This window comes from Macadamia integrifolia, chromosome 8, assembly GCF_013358625.1.
Source record: "Macadamia integrifolia cultivar HAES 741 chromosome 8, SCU_Mint_v3, whole genome shotgun sequence".
In the NCBI taxonomy this organism is placed as follows: Eukaryota; Viridiplantae; Streptophyta; class Magnoliopsida; order Proteales; family Proteaceae; genus Macadamia; species Macadamia integrifolia.
In genome coordinates this window covers 18,525,948-18,547,939 of record NC_056564.1, presented here as the reverse complement: position 1 = coordinate 18,547,939, position 21,992 = coordinate 18,525,948, and the positions used below count along the sequence as shown (strand labels likewise).

Below are 21,992 nucleotides of genomic sequence, written 5' to 3'. Positions count from 1 at the left end.
AGTCCCACCCCTTACTTCGCAGGAGAATGAGACAGTGCAACTTAATGATTATGTCACATGTTAAATCAAACCAAACCAAACCAAACCAAACCAATCCCAGGCCGAATATTCCGAGTGACAGCTTGGCATAAGGAGGTGAATTTAAAATCGAAACCGTTTACCAAAACCGAACCAAGCCGTTTACATCGAAACCGCAAAACTGTTTAGTAAATGGTTCGGTTCTGGTTTCAAGTTTCAGGCCGATTAGCTGAACGGATTGAAACTGAACTGAGCCTTTTAACCCTTTGGTTTCAAATCGAATTGAAACCGTGAAAATTGAACAGTTTAAATCGTCAAAACCGATCCGATTAACCAGTTTAAAGATTAAATAAGGTGGTTGCAAAATATCATTAGTATCCCATTTGATTCAAAGATTGAGTGTTGCAAGCCTGCAAGTAATTCTAAAGGTAGCTTGCTCATTGTTTGGAATGCTGATTAAATTAATCCAATGCACTAAGTAGAATGTATACTAATAAAAATGCAATTTTTGCTTATACCATGGCATATTAAATATATAATTTTCAATATTATAACACATTATTTGGGGGGAGAGAAGAAGAAAATCCCTGCTGTAAGCATTACTTACTGACTTGTTAAATGCACTTGAGACTATTTTCTATCAAAATATTTTCTTTTGCTTAGTTGTTTGGTTGTTTTAACAAAACATAATGGTTTGCATTTCACATTCTCAAGATTGAATTGTTTAAAAGCAAATTTTATTAAACATGCGAATAAACTAGCAAGCCGATTGCTAACCGTTTAGAAACCATATGAAATAAATCGAAACCAAAACCATTTAAAACAGTGAAATCGAAACTATTTAAAAACTATGAAAACTGAAGCCATTTACTAAATGGTTGCGGTTTCAGGAAGCGCAACCGTTTAAGGTTGCGTTTGATAATGTTCTATTAGAATGTTTCTGGAGTTTTTTTTCGTTTTATTGGAACAAAAAAACGGAATAAAGGGTTTGGTGCATCATAGATGAGTTTTCATTTTTTGGGAACAAAAAGTGAAAAAAAGAACGGTGGAAACTAGAGTTGACAGAACGAAAAATAGCTGTTCCGTCTTCCCAGTTTCGTTCAAAATAAAAAAAAAATGAATTATTTGGGGAATTTTAGGGAAATAGTTCCTGATAAACTTGTCTTTCGCCCTAGCTCTTCATTTTTCACAATTTTTCGCACAGAGGGGAGAGAAGACCCACGTTTTGAAACCGTTCAAGAAACAGATTCACAAAACACCATTTTTTCGTTTAAAAACGGTGTTTTGACATAGAAACTGAAATTTTCGTTTTTGACACGAAACGTGTTCCAAAAATGACGTTATCAAACACAACCTTAGTAAATGGTGCAATTTTAGTTTCAACCAAAATATATGTAAATCAAACTGAATCGAATCGAATTGAATCGAACCATTTAAACTGAAACCTAACTGATTAACACCCTTGGTTTGACACCCCTTAAATTTTAAGTTCTTACAGGGTTAGTTTCGTCCAACAAAAAGTAGAGATTCTGTTGCTAGCGCACCACTAGTCGTCCTCGTCCCCACCACTGTCAACTAAAGCCACGGTAGCGGAAAACTACGCGTGTTGGTCCAAAACTTTATTTAGATTTCAAATCCAGTTCATCAAATATTTCGAGTCCGGGGCTTTAATTTTAGTAAGCGAAGAAGCATAGTAGAATTAAGAAACGGGTCAGGGAAGGGAGGACTGGACCAGCAAAAACTGAAAAGTTGATTTTCATTTCTTTTTCTCCACCAAGAGCAGTTCTTTAATCGTTCGCGGTTAAATTCCATCCAGAAACCGTTGGAATATGGTTTTTGAAAGTCCAAGGCTTTCAATCTTGGTTTCCAGACCGTTCATTTGCTTCCTCTCGTCTTCGAGTTGAATTCAATCGTTAAAAGTTGGTTTTTATTGCATTTTCTGAACTTACAGTCCTATGGTGAGTTCAAACAAATCCTTAATTTCATATTTTATTTTAATTTCTATTATGTCACTGTTACTTTGATTGGAACTTGCTTTTGTGATTCATGCTTTCTTGAATTTTCGAAGTGAAACTTGAAAGGATTTCGAATGATTATGTTTAGGAGTAGGAAATTAGGGATTTTTTTTTTAATGGTGAATGCATGCATGTTGGAAGTTTTGAGGTTTTTTAATTTTTCAGAGTTCTTTGTATTGATTTTAGTACGGTATGACTGACTGACTACCTGTTGAACTAATTTTTTTTTTTTTTTTTGTTATTATTATTTTATTGATTTTATAAATGCATTTCAGTTGCTTGTGGTGGATTCTACATGGAAGCAACATTTGCAGTAGAGGAAAAAAATGAACACTGGGTTGAAGAGAGTTCCGGTGGAAATACTAGCTCTCCATCTTCACGGAACCAAATAGCTGACCCTGTTGTTTACAAACTCGTTAGGGTAACCATTAATTACATTTCTTCTTCTTCTTCTTTAATTTTTTTCTGTTTGGTATCATACATGAAATTTGTAGTTTCTTCCCATCCCCAACCCCCAAATAATAAAATTTTGTTCTATGAAAAAGAAGTAGAAAGGTATCTATACTGTAAATGTTGTTAAATTTTTTTTTTGAACGGAAAAAAATTCCTGGAAAATCAACTTCTGTTTATAGAAATCTTGTCTTTCTGATTGTAGGTGTGAAGGCAGCATATATGGGTGGCAATTGTATCATTGGCCAAGATACCACCACAATTTTTGGTGAAGACATTCAGAAAAATAAATTAAAAGTTGTTCTCCCAAGATTTTGTGTTTTATATTACTAAAACAGTTTCTCGTTCTTTAGGCCTATACAATTTATATTTTTTCTTTTAAGACGATTGCCTTAAAATATCCTCCCTTTGGATCAACTGGAGCCTTGGATTCTTGGAGTAGAAGTTTAATTTTGAGTTAACTGAAATCTAGTGAAATATAGGTTTGAGTGGTGCTAACAGGCTCCAATTATTGGATTCTGTAGTAGTGAACACAGTTCTTGAATACTTCACTACTGAGATTTGAAAAAAGTAGTCTTTAGAGTTAGTGCAGTAATTTGTCAAAAATAATTTGACAAAATCCTTCAAGAAAATCCTAAAGAAGATGTGTTGACCATTACAAGAATAGATTACGGATTTGAGAATATTCAGTTTTAGGTGTACAGTCAATCAGAATCCATTGATTATAGCTGAGAAGAAATAAAATAAAACTAGAACGCAAAACTAATTAAACATAGCTAGAAGAAAAAAAATGGCTGTAACAAATGCATGCAACCTTCGATAATAATCTGCTATTCTTCTGAATTCATTGATTATAGATGAGAAGAGACAGATAAAACTAGAACACAGAACTAATTCTAACATAGCTAACGACCTGCTATTCTTCTGAATGTTTTTCGTCCTTTACACAGAATCTAGAGAACCTATAATCATCTATGAAAGCTAATAAAGACAATGAGGAGCCTTCTGACTAAATAGATTTCTTTTTCCTTTTTCAGATAAATGCTTTTGTTGTGTCTTTTCCAACTCAAATAATCAAAACTAAATCCTGATAAGAAAAGAAATTCACTTGTTAAACATAAGATTTAGGATCTAATTGAATTTATTCAAATCAAATTGCCAATTTACTTGTAATTGGATCCCACATGGTACCTTATATCAGTGAGTAGTTAATGAAAGACATCAGTTGTCCAACTGCAGAAAACAACAACAACAACTTCAACAACTCAGCCTTGTCCAACTAAATGAGGTTGGCTACATGGATCTGTTGAAAGACGGCAAAAGAAATGAATAAATAAAAGGGAAGGAACACAACACAACAAAACAGAAAAATTTCACCTAAATGGGGTCGGATTCCTGGATTATTGCCCTCCAATAGGATCTGTATTTTTTTGTCCAACTGTGGACAACAAAATCCCAAAAGCCTGCCCAAAGGAGTCCCGCAATTAGGCCTTGTATTTTATATCCTGGCCAATTATCAAGTGCAAGTGGTCATTGTATTACTGCAAGTTTTCTTCTAAACCCCCCCCCCCCTTTTTTTTTCAATGCTGTGATTGCATCCTACACTGGTTCTCTTTTGCTTCAATTTCCAAAGCCTTTAGGTGGGAGATAGCACATAAATACATACACTTTTGATATGATCAGGGGAAGCAAAAACTTTTGTGGCTCTCACCCCTCATGTATGCTCATTGTTTTTTTAAAAGGGGAATCAGTTGCTCTCTTATTTATGCATGTATCTGTACTTTTGGGATATGGCACTCATCTTTTTAGGACTTTTAGAATTTAGACTGAAATTTTGTTTTCCCAATTGATCTTTTACTTACTTTGAAGTTGGCAGTGCTGAACATTTGTGCTTTTGGCTGGATTATGGTGTATTTAGGAGGATTTGTATGATATTTTATGACACTTAATGATATATCAGAGAGGTTTCCGACAACAGTGATGGTTCAGATAGCTTATTGTGCATCCTTTGAAGACATCTGTAGTGGCCTAGTGGCATCACTGTAGGATCCATCATCCAAGATTGGCCATATATATATTTCTCTTCAAAAAATTATAGATTGAGGTTTCGGGCCTTTTGGCTGCCCATCTGATGTTATAGCCATTGAGTTTTATTCTGATGGTTGTCTTTTGGATCCAAAATTGCCTAGTAGTTGGGGAGCGGGCATTGGGAGACAGTTCAAGGGTGTCTGCCCTATTTTCTACTGCTATTGGCAACGATGGTTGAAGTGAAAATTGTTCTATTTGGCCTTTGTGTGGCTACCTTAGTTGAAGCCTTAGATCATTTGTCATAGGGAATTTTTGCTAGTTAAAGCTTGGTTTACTTCAGATACTAGTGACACAAGGGGGCCATCCTGCTACTAGATTGGATAGGTAATGCAGCACCCGAAACCGTAATTGCCAATTAGAATTTATGGCTAACTATGCTGCTAACAGTCCCCGGATGTAAAATAAAGGATTCCTGAGATATGTTCCAACAGTAGCTTGTGATGGTTGAGAGAGGGAAGAAACGAGGAAATAAATAGAGTCAAGGAAAGAAATAGAGTACTTATGGACTGGAAAGAAGAAGAGAGAAAATGTGGGAGAACAATGGGAGAGGAGAGAAAGAAGTAGAAAAGTTAGGAGGCAGCAAGGTGCTGCAAGGGTGGGAAAAGTGAATTGTGATTCACACACACTCAAACTCTTACACAAAATAATGGGGTTACATCTATTCATAGGACTCCAAAAACATGAAAATATAAACAACAAAAGAATATAACTCTTATGTGTCCTAAAGTAGAAACTACTAATAGTTAACAACATACCATGCAATAGACTAGACTTGAACCCCCACGATGTTATGATTAGAAACTAGTAATAGTTAACAACATACCCTTCGATAGACTAGAGTTGAACCCCCATGACATTATTAACAGCTACTAATTTAATAAAGGAAACAATTAGAATATTGTCCTCAGCAAATTAGAAATTCCCCCAGCCAATCTGGCACCCTCAGTTGGTTTTTGGACTTGATTTTTTGGTCTTTGGTTTCCAAAGTCTTATCTAATCAATCCAACCAATCTAATGCGGCTCCATCAATTGGCCCATTGTCTCAAACATGCTACTGTTTAGGTCCCAGGGTTGTCCTTTAACAATTCTCTAGTCAATGTGCTTGCAGAGGTAGGAGGCTTGAGATTGGCAGTGAACATAGGGCCCTATTACTCCCTTTAGACTGATTTCACATGGCATTCTTCTTGGTTTATTTGGTACAGGATTTAAATTGGATTGTTGTAGGGGTTTATCAGGACTAAAATCTCTCGTTTGTATTTCTTGTTCTTTTCTTAGTATTTTCTGCTATTCATAATATCCTAAAGAAAGAATAAGGAGTCGAATGTCCTTGTTTCAATCAGTTTGGGGAGTCTTCCTGTATAAATGATTATTTTTGTTTTGGTGAAAATATACAAATGACTAGGCAATCTAAGGGTATTAGATACGTAGTTTATGATTGTACATATTAGTCCATGTGTATCACAGTCAATTTCAAACACAACTACACAGGATTATATATATATATATATATATATTGTGCTGTGAACTGTACCATTTAAATCCTTTAAAAGAGCTTTGTAATTAGGAAAATTAAATAAGTGGGTGTGTAACCAAAAACTATGCTTTGCATGCTTCATTAAAAAGTTCTTCTAGGTTGGTGTTGGGGATAATAAGGCCAGGGTTATATATGCCTAGGTGCCCAGATCAATCTTTTTTTCCTTACATTTGGGTTGGGCTGGATGTGGGCCCAGAAAATTCTAGATCTTAGGCCTGAGCAACTGCTAGAATATTGTGGGCCTCAAGCCAACTTGGGCTGTCCTAGGAAAGTGAACATGTGTTATTGAATTGAGATGGCCTTCCTCATGATAGTTAAAGGGAAAATCTTGTTGTAACCAAGGTTTGTCAAAAGGAAATTGTAACCTGAGTTTTTTTTCCCCTTTTATAGTATATCATACTTCTTTTTTCCATGCGATAAATCTTGTCACTTCACATGGACAATGACAACTTTCGAAATATGACATCATGATAAGTCACTTTTAACTTATTTTGAAAACCTTTTTTTACACTTAGCCTAAATAACTTTTGGGAATAACACAAGGTGCAATCAAAAGAAGGGTAAAACTTCTAACTTCTAAGTTCACCACCTTGGTAACAACAAGGTGCACCCTAAATATTTGGAATTTTGGATTGTTTTGACCCTGTAAGCTTAAGATTGAAGCTGGCATACAGTCCATGCAATTGTCATTTAGATCATTGTTATGATGATAATACAGGGAAGAGATCATTATTAAGAACTATGTAGTTAATTTGTTGGGTTATTGAATCCAACTACTTCGATTAAACCAGCATGCTTTAGCATATTTGGTGCATGCAATATGGGGTGTGCTGGCCATTTATATCTCGAGAAACTAGTCTATTTACTGTTGATTTTTGTGGTACATCCACTCCAATATAGGTGTTGTTCAACAGCTTTGTGTGTGTTTGCATGTGTTGCAATTCAGGCCTGAGCTGGATGACTACAAGCCCAGGCCTAACTCGTACTTAGGTCAGACTTTCGACACAGAAATTCGTTTTAGGCCTGTGTGACTGTGAGCCCAGCCCAAACTCGGCCTTCTTCCAGGCCTAGACTGCACTGAGCCCTCATGGCTCAATTTATGCACACATTGCCTTGTAAAGCTGCCTTCATAAGCAATGCCTTGACAACTATGGTGGACAAATAACAAATTTTGGTGGTGGTCATTGAGTCACTAATATGTTTTTATATTTTCCTGTTTCCTGCAATTCTCTACTTAGCTTTTCCAAAGGGTAACATATATAGTTGTTTTGTTTTTTGGGGCAATAAATAGAGTTATCCTGGTTATGGAACAAGCACAACAAATTAAAATGAGGGAAAAGGCTGGGCATGCGCCACCTGTGCACATGCTGGTGGGTGGCATCAATGAGGGCGTGGGATGGGCATCATAAAAGAGGGGCAGGGTCATTTCAAAGGGGGAAAGAGAGAAATAGACACAGCAACCACTAGCATGCTGCTTGCTGGCAGTGTGCCTATCCCTCTCCCTTAAAATAATTTGCTTTCCATTTGAGGCACTGATTGGTATTGTATCTTTCTAATATTTCAATACGAGTGTGTGTTGGTGGGGGCATGCATGTGCATTAGTAATTCAGTGCTGCCAGTGGGCTAAAGGTTCTCTGTTTCTACCATAGTTCCAGGTTCTGGTTTCAAGCCTGGTTATATTTTGAAACTGCAAAATTTCAGTCGAAACTTGGAAGGTTTGGTGGTTGTTTTCGTGTGTGGGTTTTGAGGCCCAAATAGCCAAATGACTAGGTTGGTAGTATACCGTGTACACTATTGTATACATTTTCTAGTATGGCATATTCCACACAACATTTAGTATTAGAACACACATAATTTAATTAAAACTTCTGAACTATGTATTAAGAATGAACATACATAAAATTAGAAACCATTTTATAATCGTCAAATGTTATACATGCGATATCACAAGAAGTCAAAGATATAGGAGTCATTAGTCAAGAATACAAGCAAATCACCCCTTTGCCCATCCTAGAGTCTTAGTACCACATTGAGTTCTGGGTAGGATCAAAACCACTAGAATATTGTTGCTGCTGCCGAAGCGAGTTATCCTTCAACTGTGTCACAAATGCTGGCCATATCATAGTTTGACGGAAGAAACTCTCGAAGTCCTCTATAACAGCCCTATAAATGGAATCTACCATACTGGAGGTACCCAAAATGGATTTCATCGCTTCCAATGCATTCCACGCTTGTATGGGAGTGATTTGGTAAAAAATCACAAAAAAACTAAGTTTCCCCTACCCATTCTATCAAAACCAGTGAAATTCATGAAATAGGTCGGAATTTCGGCCCATTTCATTTAAGCTTGGGTTTATACTAAGGAAATGTATCATTTTGGTTGAAATGATACCAAAATGATACAATTCATTGAAATTTTTGTGAAACAACGAAATTTCAACTTAAACTCTGTATTCTTTGCATATCGTTTAAGGTTTTGTTTTGACATATGTCTAAACCAAAATATTTCATGAAATTTCGTCGAAACCTTGAACTATGGTTTCTACCTGTTTGAAGAAATTGATTCGTTATTTTGTTCTTTATTTCATCTTACTTTTTAATTCGATACTTCTGCTTGATTGTATTTTCTAATTTATGTATTGACTTCTCCTTATTCAGGTAGAAGTTGATGGGAGATTAGTGCCTGCTACAGATGATGAAGTCATGGAGGTTGAGGACTTGCTTGAAGATGAGAAAGCTGATTTGCCTTTAGTTGTAGACACTAGACCAGCTGAAGAGCCTATTTATAATGGAGGAATTATCTCTGTAGCAACTACTTTAGAGCACTCGGAAGGTCTTTACTTTATTACCTTAAGTGATTCTGTCTCCTACCTACTTTTTCCCGAAGATATTGTGGCTTTGTATCTTTTGTGATGCTTAGGGGGACCTTTATGTGTCGAGATGCTTTGCAGGCTAAAATAAAATCCTAAATCAATATGTCAAGAATTCTCATCCAATCAGGGAGGGGGTGGGAATCCTTATTCTTCTCATCCTTAGATTCTTGCTTCCTGTGATGGGCAAACCAGCAAAGTAATGCCCATCTCTGTCGGGTTTTATGGGACAAAACTAACAGTAACTCCTTGTTTACTCTTTACTGTTAGTAAAAATTGAAAGGGTGGGGGGGAACAAGGGAGTTAGTTTTGCTTCACTTGTCCCTAACCTTACCCTTTCTTATCCCCACCTATGGAATTTGTAATGGTACACACAGATCTCTCTTTTTATCTCCATACAGCACACATCGGTCACACACACCAAGAATGAAATTGTCTTCAGGGATGATTTTGCACTAGTTATTATTGGAACTCAAATGTTGGACCTTTTGATTGGTGAATGGGGTTTCAGTATTGGAGGAATTTTAAAGATTAAAGTATGGTTTATTTTGTGATGGCTTTAGCTTGTCTCAGTTACATGCTGTGGATTTTTCTCCGTTTGTGAATTGTTCATAGACTTATGGATATTTTATTTCACATACTTTCTTCGGTTATTTGTCTATCTGTTTAAAAGAGAGGAGGAGATTGGGAGATGGGATGGCATGCTAATATGCAAAAGTATTTCGACTGGTGACCGTAGGGCCATATGCCCACTAATCTATAATTACTGAATATGTTGGAAGCCCGTGGCTGTTAGATCCAATGTTTCATGTGTCCCATTCTGTAGTATGTGACATTGTTCTTGAGATTTCTTGAGACTGGGAGAAAATGTGTTAAATAGTTTCAAAAAAGAGCTTAGATAAAATTGACTTCTAAAACAATTGAGGGTTGATTGTACGCAGTTTAGTTTAGTTCAACTCTCTCTCGGTAAGTGGAGCACCTTGTAGTTGATTAAATTCATTTCTGTTTGATTTTTAAATCTTCTATATGCTAGGGGCCATCATAATTTTCCTAAAATAGATGCTCTTTGATTGCTGACGTGATACCCCATGGTGTGGTGGCTGTGTCTGCACTCTGCAGTTGTTCATCGCTGTTATGCAGACGTAGTAGTATAAATTTGTTAAGTGTAGATTATGCTTATACTTCTGAGTTTCTAAAACAGAAAATAAAGCAAGTGTAAAGTAATAATTCTTGATGTAAACAGAAGGCAGGGCATTCTGGATTCTGTTTTCTGTGTGTGCCAGCATGCTGTTTGCTGATGGAGGCACAGTTGGAAGGATGGTAAGGAGAGAAGAAAAAAAAGGTTCTTTTGACATGGTAGCTTATGAATGGTGGGAATACTTGTCACAAAAATTGGGCATGATGTTAGTAGTGAGAGAGGGAAGAGGCTGCAAATTTTGATTATTTATTTATTTTTTGTGGAGGGGGGTTGGGAGGGGAACTTGGATTAATTTCTGAACCCATTCTTGATCGATTGGGAGTGATACAGATAAGTCACTTGAAATAAGCCTTGGGTAGAAAGTAGGAAAACAAGATTTACTTAATTAATTTAGTTAAGAGTTCTAGTCTTGATATGATTTGTTGCTTTATTTAAGTCAACTCCGTGTTGGAGTCTTACGTTGTCTTTTAGGAATCCTAATAAGAGTTCAATTATGTCTTTTTTCAGTTGGTGAACAAAGTTAATGTCCTAAGCCAAGGAGGTTTATTTGAGTCCTATTATGTTTTGGAGTCATTAACCTCTTTTATAAAAAGAGGCATTGCTGTAACTCAAGACGACTATTATCGAATGAAATTTTCTCTTGCTGTTTGCAAATATTTGCTTGAGATAGGTTGTGTTCATCAGCTGTGGGAGCTGAGGGTGAGAGACTCAGGCCATAGTTATTAAGGCGGAAAGGTGACTGAGGCGTTTGAGGGTCTTCCGAGGCACTTTGGGGATAGGGCGGTCATAAGGCGTCGCCTTATCGAAGATAGCGTTCTAGTGTTGTTTTTTTATGTAACCATTTTATTTGGTCCAACTAGCATATAAAAAATTATATGATTCTACTTATATGCTAAAAAAAGATTAAAGATTCATACCAATGCAAGATATTCATCTGAAAAACAAATCAAAAAAGTGAATATACTAACCAAGTACATCTTCATCACAGCATATAATATAATTATGAAGCAAAGTTATTATTATTATTAAATTTTTTTTTTTTTTTTTTTTTTTGGAGGTGGGGTGAAAACAAAATTATTATATACTTACCTCTATGGAAATTAGAAGGGAAAAAAGAACAACATTTTTTGGCCAAATTTCCATTTGCATGAAAAACAGCCACCAGAAGTACATGAGAATAGAGAAGAGAAATGCAAATTTGAATAATAAAAGAGACTTACAGGTTTCAATCTCATTGAAGAAACTTCACCACTGTTGCTAACTTCCCCACCACCGTCTCTGCCTTCATTGACAAAGTTGCAGATGATAATAAACTAAACAAAAGAGAAAGAGTTAAGGCTCTGTTCGGTGACAAAGAAATAAAAAAAAAAAAAAAAAAATAAGAAAACAGAAGAGAAAGAGATCTCCGTTTGGTAACTGAAAAAAGAAAAAAAAAGGAAGAAAAGAAAGAGAGATGGCCCCTGTTCGGTAACATAGAACTGAAAAAAGAAGAAGAAAAAACAGAAGAGAAAGAGATATGGTATGTTCGGTAATATAGAATTGAAAAAAATAGTACATTGCTGGAGCGGGAATGGCCTGAGGAAGACTTGCTAGAGGAATAATCAACGGAGCTAGAATCAATGGAGGAAGAAACACCAGTACCCTGGTTCTCCCAAACGAAGGAGAAACAACATAAAGATTTTGCAATTTGTGATTTGTTCAACCAAAGTGTGGTTTTTGACTTGATCCCATAGTTCTCAGGTGTACAGAATTCCCACAGACCTCCCAATCACAACAAAAGAAGTGGAATTTGTGGTAATATATTAAAAAAGAAAACAGCCAAAAAATATAAAAGGCGTCATAAGGCGTTGCTAAGGCGACTGCCTTACGTGAAACCCATAAAGCTCATGACTACCTTAGCTTACCCATACTGCCTTAACGCCTAGATGTCGCCTTAGCAATGCCTTAATAACTATGACCCAGGCTGAAATAGCCATTCTCCTACCCCCATTCTTCTCATCTTAATTTATCCAACTAGAACACTAGTTTCTAGAAGGTTTGATACGAGGTGTTTTTTCGGATTAAGCAATTTAGCCTTCCGACCGGATCAAACTTTAGACCAGACCTTCCGATTCATCAAAATATGATCTGATTCAAATCTGAGACAATTCTGACTGTTAGATCTGAAGATAGTTCTGTTTTCCAATTCTATCCGTACCTCCATTAGAGCTGCTGTTTAGGTCATCCCACATCTGAAATTGAATCTGTTTTCATTAGCTATTTAGGCTACTGATATTGGATTAATTTACATCTGAAATCAGTGATCTAGCTTCCCTTTCTGAATCTAATTTCTGTGATTAAATTACTGTTTTACCCCTTCCGTAGAGTTATCAGAATTCCTCCATAATCTGGAATCTTATTCTCTGTTTTCGATCCTGTTCGGTACTGTTTGATTCCTTTAAATAAGTGCTACATTAGGGAGGCCACAAAATGAGATTGATTTGGTAACTTCACCTAAAAGAAGTGATGATGTATTCAATTACCTGAAGCAGCATTCTGTTTTTCTATACGTGGCAGTCTGGTCGTACACATTGTTTTAGGATTGCATTTTTTGTAACTGATATTTCAATATTCAAATATACTAGAACTTGGAAAGGCCTGATGCTGTTTAAGGTGGTAGTGGAATCTTGAACTTAGATTAGTTTGGCTTGCTCAGCTGCAAATTGCTTTATGTACTGCTTTTATTTGCAATGTCACTTTGGATCTATTTAAGCATTCACATATGAGAAGGCCATGGCAGGTTTTGCACAATCTGCGAAGAAAGAAATCAATGCGGAAAATCTGGATGCTCGGCTAGAGGTTTGTTATCTAATTTCATTGGTTTTTTCTCCATTTCAAATTCATTCCCCCCCCCCCCTTCTTTCATTCTGTTCTTTTTTACTTATATTGTCTTTGCTTCCGTATTCCTATGCTAGAGATATTTTTCTTACATCCTGGTTTTAAGTATCTCCGATACCGATACGATACCCTCCGATACGTATCTTAAATTTAGTCGGCCGATACGATACACACCGATTCAATACATTGAATTTTTTAAATCATTTCGTATCGATATATATCCTACAATACATACCGATATGCATCAATACACCACTAATACACATCGATAAGATACGATATGCCTCGATACGACTCTATGAAAAATATAAAATTGAGGTAAAATGTACATTTTGGTTGTATTGGTACGTATCGGTGAGTATCGGTATGTATCGATCGGTACGTATCGGTGAGTATCGATATATATATCGATACGTATCGGTGAGTATCGATACGTATCGGCGCTACGGTCATATAATGGCCAATATGGGTAATTTTTCAGAAAAAAACGATTTTTTGAATGGTTTTTGTTCCAAAGTTGCTGTCAGTCATATTTCTCTCTAACTAAAGTGGAAATCAAGGTTGGGAACAAGGATTTTACATTTATGGGACAACTACAAACCTTGAATTCTTAGTATGATACCCTCAATTTAGTGTTTATGCATAATACATGTTATCAATAGCTTTTTTTAACAAATTCTTTATGCAAAAGTGTTTAAAAAAATGTTTTCTATCCATTTATGTGTGTATCTTTAGCGTATCTTAGTGTATCTCCGATACGATACGATACGATACCCTCCGATACAAAAATGTTTTCTATCCATTTATGTGTGTATCTTTAGCGTATCTTAGTGTATCTCCGATACGATACGATACGATACCCTCCGATACGTATCTTAATTTTGGCCGACCGATACGGCGACCGATACCGATACTTTAATCCTTGCTTACATCCTTTTATTTTATGCTCTAATTCAATTTTTTTTTTCCGGGGTGCACCTTTTTGTCATCAAAGTGGTGATAGTGAGAAGTTTTAGCCTTCTTTTAAATGCTCCTTATCTTATTCCCGAAAATTATTTAAGTCAATGATATAATAGGATTTTAAAATAAATGATATATCATTATGTCATTTTCAAGAGTCGTCATTATTCATGTGAAATGATAGGATTTACCCTTATTGAAAAAAGAAGTGTATTATGCTAAATGGATAAAAAGGTAAGGTTACAACCATAGTTGTCAAGGCGACCCAAGGCGGTGGAGGGTGCCTAAGTGCTTAGGTGGCCAAGGCGCACGAGTATTATTTTTTAGTTCCTCTCTTTTTTAACATTATTTAGTATGCTACATATACCTTATATCATAAAAAAATTAACATTAAGCCACTTCAAGTCATTAAAAATTTATATTTAGAGAAATGTTCTTGTTCTCTAGTAAGTTTGACTGGTCAAATGGTTTTATTTTTACACAAAACTTTTTGTATTAGGTCGAGCACACAATTAACTTTCCAATAAATCTAAGATTGCTTAAATCTGATTTATATTTAAGGAGTTATGCTTTGATCAAACCTTATTTGGTGTGCGTGAATGTTGATTAAAATCTCCCTGAATGGAAATAAATTTTCAGATATAAAAAAATAAAATATTTTACTGCTCTTTTGGTTTTAGTGATGTTCTATCACAATAAGGTTTATGAAATTTTTATATTTGAGAAAAACCCTAGCTTTTGAAGGTTGGAAATTTCCCTTGCAACAAAAAATTCAGTTTTTGTTCTTGAACTGGGGAATTGACTTGTTATCCTTTTGGAGTTTGAATTTTTAACTATTTTTATTAGATTCATTTGAGGGGGTGTTTGCTTATTTATGAATAATATCTTAAGTAATCATTTACTTAAACGATATTTGGCATGAATAAGTGCCAAATCCCGGTTTGATACCATTTCGAGCCTAGGCTTCAAATCCAGGTTCGATACCATTATGATAGTCATACCACTATGATAGTCGCTAAAAAAAAAAACCTGGATGCCAAGGTGGCTCTTAGGCAATGCCTTGAAAATTGTGGTTACAACTTCTTTTTACCAGTGGTGAGACCAACATTTCTTTTTATTTTTTGTTTAATATGGCCAAAGTCATCAGTGGAATTATAAAATCATGGCCCCTTGAAAGTATTTGGTCAAAAGTTTCTACTAAGAATTTTCAACAAAGGGTTAGTTATTTTCTGTTATTGTATTTCTTTCTATTTTCTAGACCTAATTTTCTATTTAACTGAATTGTGCAAGTAGCGATTGTACGCTTAGAGTTGGTCCATTGGGCACGTAATAGTGATACCTCTGTGGTGATTACAGAGGCAATTTTCCTTTTTGATCAAGAATTTAGTGTTGTGTTCAGATAGTACAACAATTCGAAAAGGGCATTGCAGTCATATGGTTTTCAGTTGATCACATCTCATGACGTGAAAGTTGAAGTGAAGGTTCCCATTGGGAATTTTGCTAATATGTAAACTTTTATATTATTTGCTCCTCCTTTACTTTGCTTCCACCTTTTTAACTTCTTCTGTCTACACAGTTGAAGAATCAAGCAGTTACCATTCATGCCTATTCTATTGATTGGTTTATTTCTTATTACCTTTTTGGGTAAAGAGATTTTAGTAATAAAATAATTAAAAATGAAGTTAGATATGTGCAATGAAACATTTCTGGAAAGTGATTCAGCACATTCATTGTTGTGACTTGTGATGTAGGGAAGAGATGTAAAAAAAAAATCCAACCTTTGAGCCATTCAATCTGTGCAATCTATACTTTCTTACCATGCCCACTCCCCACTGTTTCACCAACCCAATGAACAAAGAGCATATGCGTGTGTGTGAATGCAAAGGATATGAATGGGGGGAAAAGAAGAAGGTGACATTATTGATATCTTGGATGTTATGCAAATGCTCCTTGCCAAGCTGGAAAGCATTATAAAAGTGTTAATGACATACAGCTTTCTGGATTATTCTGCATAGTTTTCTTCTAATGCATTGATCAAAATTGTATTTGAAATAATATCAGAAACAAGGAACCCAAACTTACAACTTGAGAAGAAGAGGAATTGAGGTAGTTGGAATAAAAGTAAAAATCTTGGCAGTCATCTCCCCACACTTTATACAAGTAAAACAATTACAGTACTGCAAGGACTAGAAGACTCTTCAGTCCATGTGGTAGTAGTCTTCTGATTATATTATAACAACTATAAACAGCTAAAACTGATTACTGCAGAGACTGACAATAATACCCAACGATACCATATAAATATCTTAGCACTCTCCCTCAAGCTGGAGCATATAGATCAACCATGCCTAGCTTGAAAATGCCCTTCTGGAAAGCAGGACTAAACAGAGGCTTGGAAAACATATCACCCAATTGATCTGCAGAAGAAACAGAAGGAGCGTGTTGTGCTTGTCAAATCTGAGCAGTTGCAGTTTTTCCTAATTGATGGTAGTTTATCAATGAGCCTGCTAAATATTCTTTGATTTGGTTCTTATCCTAACTTATCTGATTAGATATTCTTTATGATTTATTGTGCTCCTGCTTATCTAGTCTTGTTTTTGTGCGACCTGTCCTCAATTTTTTTTCTGAAGATCGTGCATATCTCTTTCCAAATATATGTTGCTCTGAACTCTTCTGAATCCTGGTGATTTTTCTACTCCCTTGCAGTATATTGGTGGGATGTTGCGAAAGGTTAAACAGGAAGAGAGGCTCCGTTTATCATGTGAATCTGCTGACTGTTCTTCTGATTACATGAATCTAGATGGCAAGTGTTCTGATCAGAATGAGAAGTTGCCAACTAGTGATGATAAAATTGTATCTGAAAACACATTGCTGGAACCTTTGCCTTTACCCCCAGCCCGATTAAATAACAGTGATGCTAATGAATCAGGAAGCGTGGAAACATGCTCCAAACTTGCAGATGGTCCAATAAATACTGGATCTTCAGCTTCTGCAGTCTCCACTGGTTTGAAGCCTGATTTTTCTAGATTAAAGGGAGAAATATGCTTGGACAATCTCACAACTAGAGAACTTCATGAGACTTTCAAAGCTACATTTGGGAGAGAAACTTCTGTTAAAGACAAGATGTGGCTTAAGAGGCGGATTGCTATGGGATTAACAAATTCTTGTGATGTTTCAACCACAACTTTTATAATTAGAGATAAGACCTTGGTCGGGAAAGTTGAAGAAAGAGGAAGGAACGCAGATGGTTCTGTGAGCATGGGTCAAAATTTAGTAAAAGATAACTCTAAAGAGTCACCAAGCAGTCCAACTAACCAAATGGAAGACAGGAATCTCGTCTCTGGCAAGAGATTCAGGAAACCAGAAGTTGAATATAATTGTAAAGTAGAAGATAACCAAATAGAACAGGAAGCAGTCAAGAGAGTCCGAAAGCCCACTAGGCGATACATTGAAGAGCTTTCAGAAGTTGAGTCCAGGGAATGTACTGGGAGATTGGTTTCTTCTGTTAAAAGATGTGGACATGGTGAAACCTATCCAATTTCTCATGTCAGTCATGCTTGCAATGCTCATTCCAAGAGGACAACTTTTGTCACTAGGGAGGACTCTCTTGGAGGATCTGGTGTTCAGGTACCCTATGTTTCTAGGGTTCGAAGGGGGCGTCCAAGGAAAAACTTCATGGCCCTTATGGTATGTGAATAATATTCCCTTAGCTGATATGTTATTCGAAACCATTTATTTTTTGCACCTTCTTATTATTATCTTTCCTACTTTATTGTCCTCCCACCAACAGGATAAAGTATGGATTTTAGGCATTGTATACTTGTAACTTAGTTCCTGCATACTGCTTGCCAAGAATCTCGCTCTGGGGGGTTTGAAAAGGTTTGGTTTCTGTTGGAATGGATGACTTTTTGTCTTCTACCCCCATTCCAGTGGCAGAGGAAAGGAAAAAGGACCACCGTAGATGGGGGTGGCGATAAAGCTTAGTGTCAAAGCTAACGGTTACAGAACAGCTCTTTCTAAACCCCCTCTCCCCCCACGGGGTAGACATGGATGTGGGAACACAGAACTCTTGCAGGCTTTCTCATTAACCCCACTCGTGAATGCATGTGCAAATGCACTCGTATGCTCAGATTCATAGAAGCATCAATTTCTTGTACTCATGTTGTCTGGTTTCTTAAAATATGGACTAGGAAAATAGAATATGAACATCTTTTATTTATTTCTTACATCATACAATATGAACATCTTTTATTTATTTCTTACATACACTATCATGTTTTCCATCTTCCTGTAGTTATTCTCTAAGATTATGCTGTGAATTGGTATCATTTTATGTATGCAATCTATATGACCTTATTCTGGGCTTGTGGATTATTTTATTATGTTTATTTTTAATTTCTTCTTATAACAAAAATTTTCATTATTTTCTGGTCCAAATTGAAATTGGGTAATCTCTATTGCAATTGGCAGAAATTCCATCCTAGTGGCATTGGGGTAGCAGCCAAACTTGTGAAGAAGGCCCTCGGTGTTCGCGTGTCTTGGCCAGATAATGATAGTGCAAACAGAATCTGGAGAAGTGGTTCTAATCTTAAACAAATTCAGCAGCCAGTAAGCTTAATTAATAATTTTTCCATTGAACAATCTTGTTTTCATTTCATATCATTTGTAAGGGTTGACTCACTGGTCGAAAATGTTTGAGGAAAATGAAGCTGGCCAGCTAAAGTACCACAAAAACTGTAATTTCAGGCTGCTGTTTCTTTTTCTGGAAGGAGCAGATACTTTGTTAGGTCTCCATCTCCTTGCTATTTCATCATTTTAATTATGGAGCTCCTCCTAGTTTCTTGTCAAGTGATTTAGCCAGTCACCAGTTAGTATTCAATTATGTAAAACACTTGGCCCTTCGGAGGATCAGCTTTTGCTGATCTAATCAGTTGTGTCTCTTGTTTGTTCTGATACCGGCTAAAGCATGGTGTACATGTAATGTTGGTTGGGGACCATTTGGAGTTACATTGGCCTTGAGGATCACACTTCATTGTTATGTCACGATTCATATTCCTCTTCTCCTGGAAAGATTATAGAAATAATGGGCACCATCATCCAATATGGTCACTTTGGCCCTGTGGGACCATCAAATGTTTTTTCATATGCCTACCTGACAATGGGAATGATGGATATCCAACCGAAAAAAAAGAAAAAAAAAGAAGGGAATGATGGATGTGGGCCTTGCCAGCCCATTCAGACAAATTTTTTGCTGCAGTACTATAGTAACATTCCCATGGACTGGATCTGATCGTGAGTCTTATGGTCTGGGTTTAGCTCACTTTGAATCGCTACCAGTGTGAACCCCTCCCAGAAATAATAAAATAGAAAATTGAGCTATCAAGGTTGGAACAAGATGTTTGGTCTATGATGGCCTGGTTTGTCCGGTTCCTTGGGTTTTTATTGGACTTTGTCTTCTTTCCTGTCCTGTCCCATATTCCCTGACTTGGATTCCCTTCTTGTTATGATTTGAACCTTAGCCTTGATATTGCATGCGACAGTAGATTGTGTTGTGTTGTGAATTGCTAATTATTAGCTCTTTGCTGCCAGTTTGTTGTTGAAACAGAGAATGAAATGAGGCCTCTGGTAACTAGCACAGTAGAGCAGCAGAGAGATGTGGAGCAGGAAAACCTAGATTCATGTGGAGGTAATTCAGATGATAATATAGCTACGGTTCCAACTACTAAAGGTGGAACCAGAAGAAAGCATCATCGCGCATGGACTCTCTGCGAAGTTATGAAGTTGGTAGAGGGGGTATCCAGGTATGGAGCTGGAAGGTGGTCAGAAATCAAACGGCTTGCCTTTGCATCCCAGACTTACCGCACTTCTGTTGATCTGAAGGTATGAATACCGAACTTGTTTGACTTAGATTGCAGATTGAACTTGGATTGCAGAATGGCAGTCATACTCCAAGGGAGAGGCCATCATTGTTTTATGTCCAGTTGCCTTTGAGTAGATTATAAAGCAAGTACTGAGAGTGGGTCTTCTGTTATAGGATAAGTGGAGGAACCTTCTGAGAGCTAGTTTTGCAGAGTCAGCTGGGGACAAAGGGGTAAGGACTAACCTCTCTCTCTCTCTGCTGTTTCTTTTCTACCTTGAGTTGGGAAGTACATAGCACAGTCCTGGCAAATCCAGTGAAGAGAAATTTACCCCCTGATCTGGTTGTAAACTGCAATCTTGAATTCTGTTGCATGAAGAAGATTGTTGTGTATGTTATGCACAGACATGACAATATATTCAGACGAAAAGAATCAATTCCGACTGGAGAGATTACTGGACCTTTTTTACTGGAAGTTGGAGAATAACACCCAAGTGAAATCTTCCTTTTGGTGCTAAAACTATTTATTTTGTGAACTATTGGAAGAAAAAGAACAATGCTTCATAGGTCTGGAAAAAATGCCTCTCTTAATGATAAGCAGATCCATTTGCAAGTTTATTGTAACACCAGATGCCATATTTTATTTTTTTCTATGTAAATTTGAAATGCGTTTTGATTTTTTTTTTGGTGTAAAGGGGTATCTAATGCAAGGTGACATATCAGTAATATGGACTGGAGAGTTTAACATTTGCCCAGCCCAGGGCTTGTATGACACCTAATCCATCTGCATGGTGGTGGGGGAATGAGTGTGGTCGTTGATGAGGTCCAGGTGACCCATTTTGGGATCCTTTTTTGAATTCTGTGTTTGTGCTTTTGTGCTGTTCCTTGGAATAGGAAAATTTGAAGTCTCGTTAATACATGCTAAGATCTTGTTATATTTCTAAGCTTTAACAGGCTAAAGGAATTTAGTACCCCTTCCCCAAAATAATGCACAAGGAATTTGATTTAGTGTAGAAACTTGAACTACAAGTTTTTGAATTTTTTTGTTAAATTCTAATCTACTTGGTCTCTGTAAGCATCGGTTGATTTGTTTTCTGTGGATTTATCTGCTACCATATTCAGCAAGTTAATACTGTTCTCTATAGTGGTTGTTTACTAATTTTGTATTCTTCTGTGGGTCTAATGTGCAGATGAAAAGCTCTCGTAAGCATGCCTCAATGCCGATACCAGCACATATTCTTTTACGTGTAAGAGAGCTTGCAGAGATGCACGCACAAACTGCACCAGATTTGAGCTCAAACAAATGGGTTAGTCATGGTGTGAGAAATGTACATGAAACTAGTTCTGGGTACCTGTAATTGTATATGATACAATACACTTTAGAAATAAAGAACCATTTATGATTTGTATTCTCAAAATTGGGGTACTTGTCATGACGTTCCAAGTATTTGAATTGTTCACGTTTCCATCAGGTTGGTTCTAGGAAGTGTCAAGGTTATGATGGTATGGTTAATAAGGCTCTTCCCTTTCAAGCTCCCATTGCATTATATCTAGCTCTGGATCGGCTGCCTCATTCTTTGTAGTCTGATTTTAAATTGCCTGGAAAGCGAATTATTTTAAAAGAAGCTAGATGTTGGGGCCTTGGGGGTGATTAAGTTTATTGAAGTGAAAGATTGATGAACGGTCCCTTGTCCTGTTTGGTTATCTAGGTGTAAATTGGTGAGTGGAATTTATAGGTGCTACTTGAGTTTGTATTTGGGATGGTATGGTAAGGTTGCTCTATTACAACCTAGTGGTCATGGGTTTGAGTTGGGAAGCAGGATCAAGTTGGGTCAGATTTTTAAAAAAATAAATTGATTGACACATAATTAAAATTATAAAGTGTAACACAAAAATAGATGTACTATCATAAGAATTAATGACCCACATTTCATTATTTTGAATAAAATGATAGGATGACAATTCAAAATTATAGATAAAATATAAATCACGATTAGAATGAGGGTCTAGTCTCATCTCAAGCCAGACTTAACACTAACCCAAGTCAATGTTTTTCAACCCTAGACACCCTCAGGGTTAGAAATCTTATACTAGGCCTTGGTTGGGCTTAGGACAAGTCTCGACT

The 21,992-nt window shown here is 36.5% G+C and overlaps 1 protein-coding gene across 5 annotated transcripts; it reads left to right on the top strand.

Annotated features, from left to right (window-relative positions):
* Window positions 1-1,699: 1,699 nt before the first annotated feature.
* LOC122087203 lies at window positions 1,700-21,285 on the top strand. 5 transcript variants are annotated; one of them, XM_042656248.1, is made up of 9 exons: window positions 1,700-1,976; window positions 2,309-2,454; window positions 8,764-8,938; window positions 12,953-13,011; window positions 16,717-17,697; window positions 18,481-18,618; window positions 19,600-19,890; window positions 20,045-20,101; window positions 21,058-21,285. In XM_042656248.1, exons 2-9 carry the CDS (start codon window positions 2,329-2,331, stop codon window positions 21,223-21,225), a joined length of 1,995 nt encoding a protein of 664 aa, XP_042512182.1. In that variant the 5' UTR covers window positions 1,700-1,976; window positions 2,309-2,328; the 3' UTR covers window positions 21,226-21,285. The 5 variants fall into 5 exon arrangements, with proteins under 5 accessions (XP_042512182.1, XP_042512183.1, XP_042512184.1 ...); XM_042656249.1 differs by lacking the exon at window positions 1,700-1,976 and adding an exon at window positions 2,689-2,780 and having other exon boundaries at window positions 2,313-2,454; XM_042656250.1 differs by lacking the exon at window positions 1,700-1,976 and adding an exon at window positions 2,689-2,751 and having other exon boundaries at window positions 2,385-2,454.
* The last annotated feature ends 707 nt before the right edge of the window (window positions 21,286-21,992 follow it).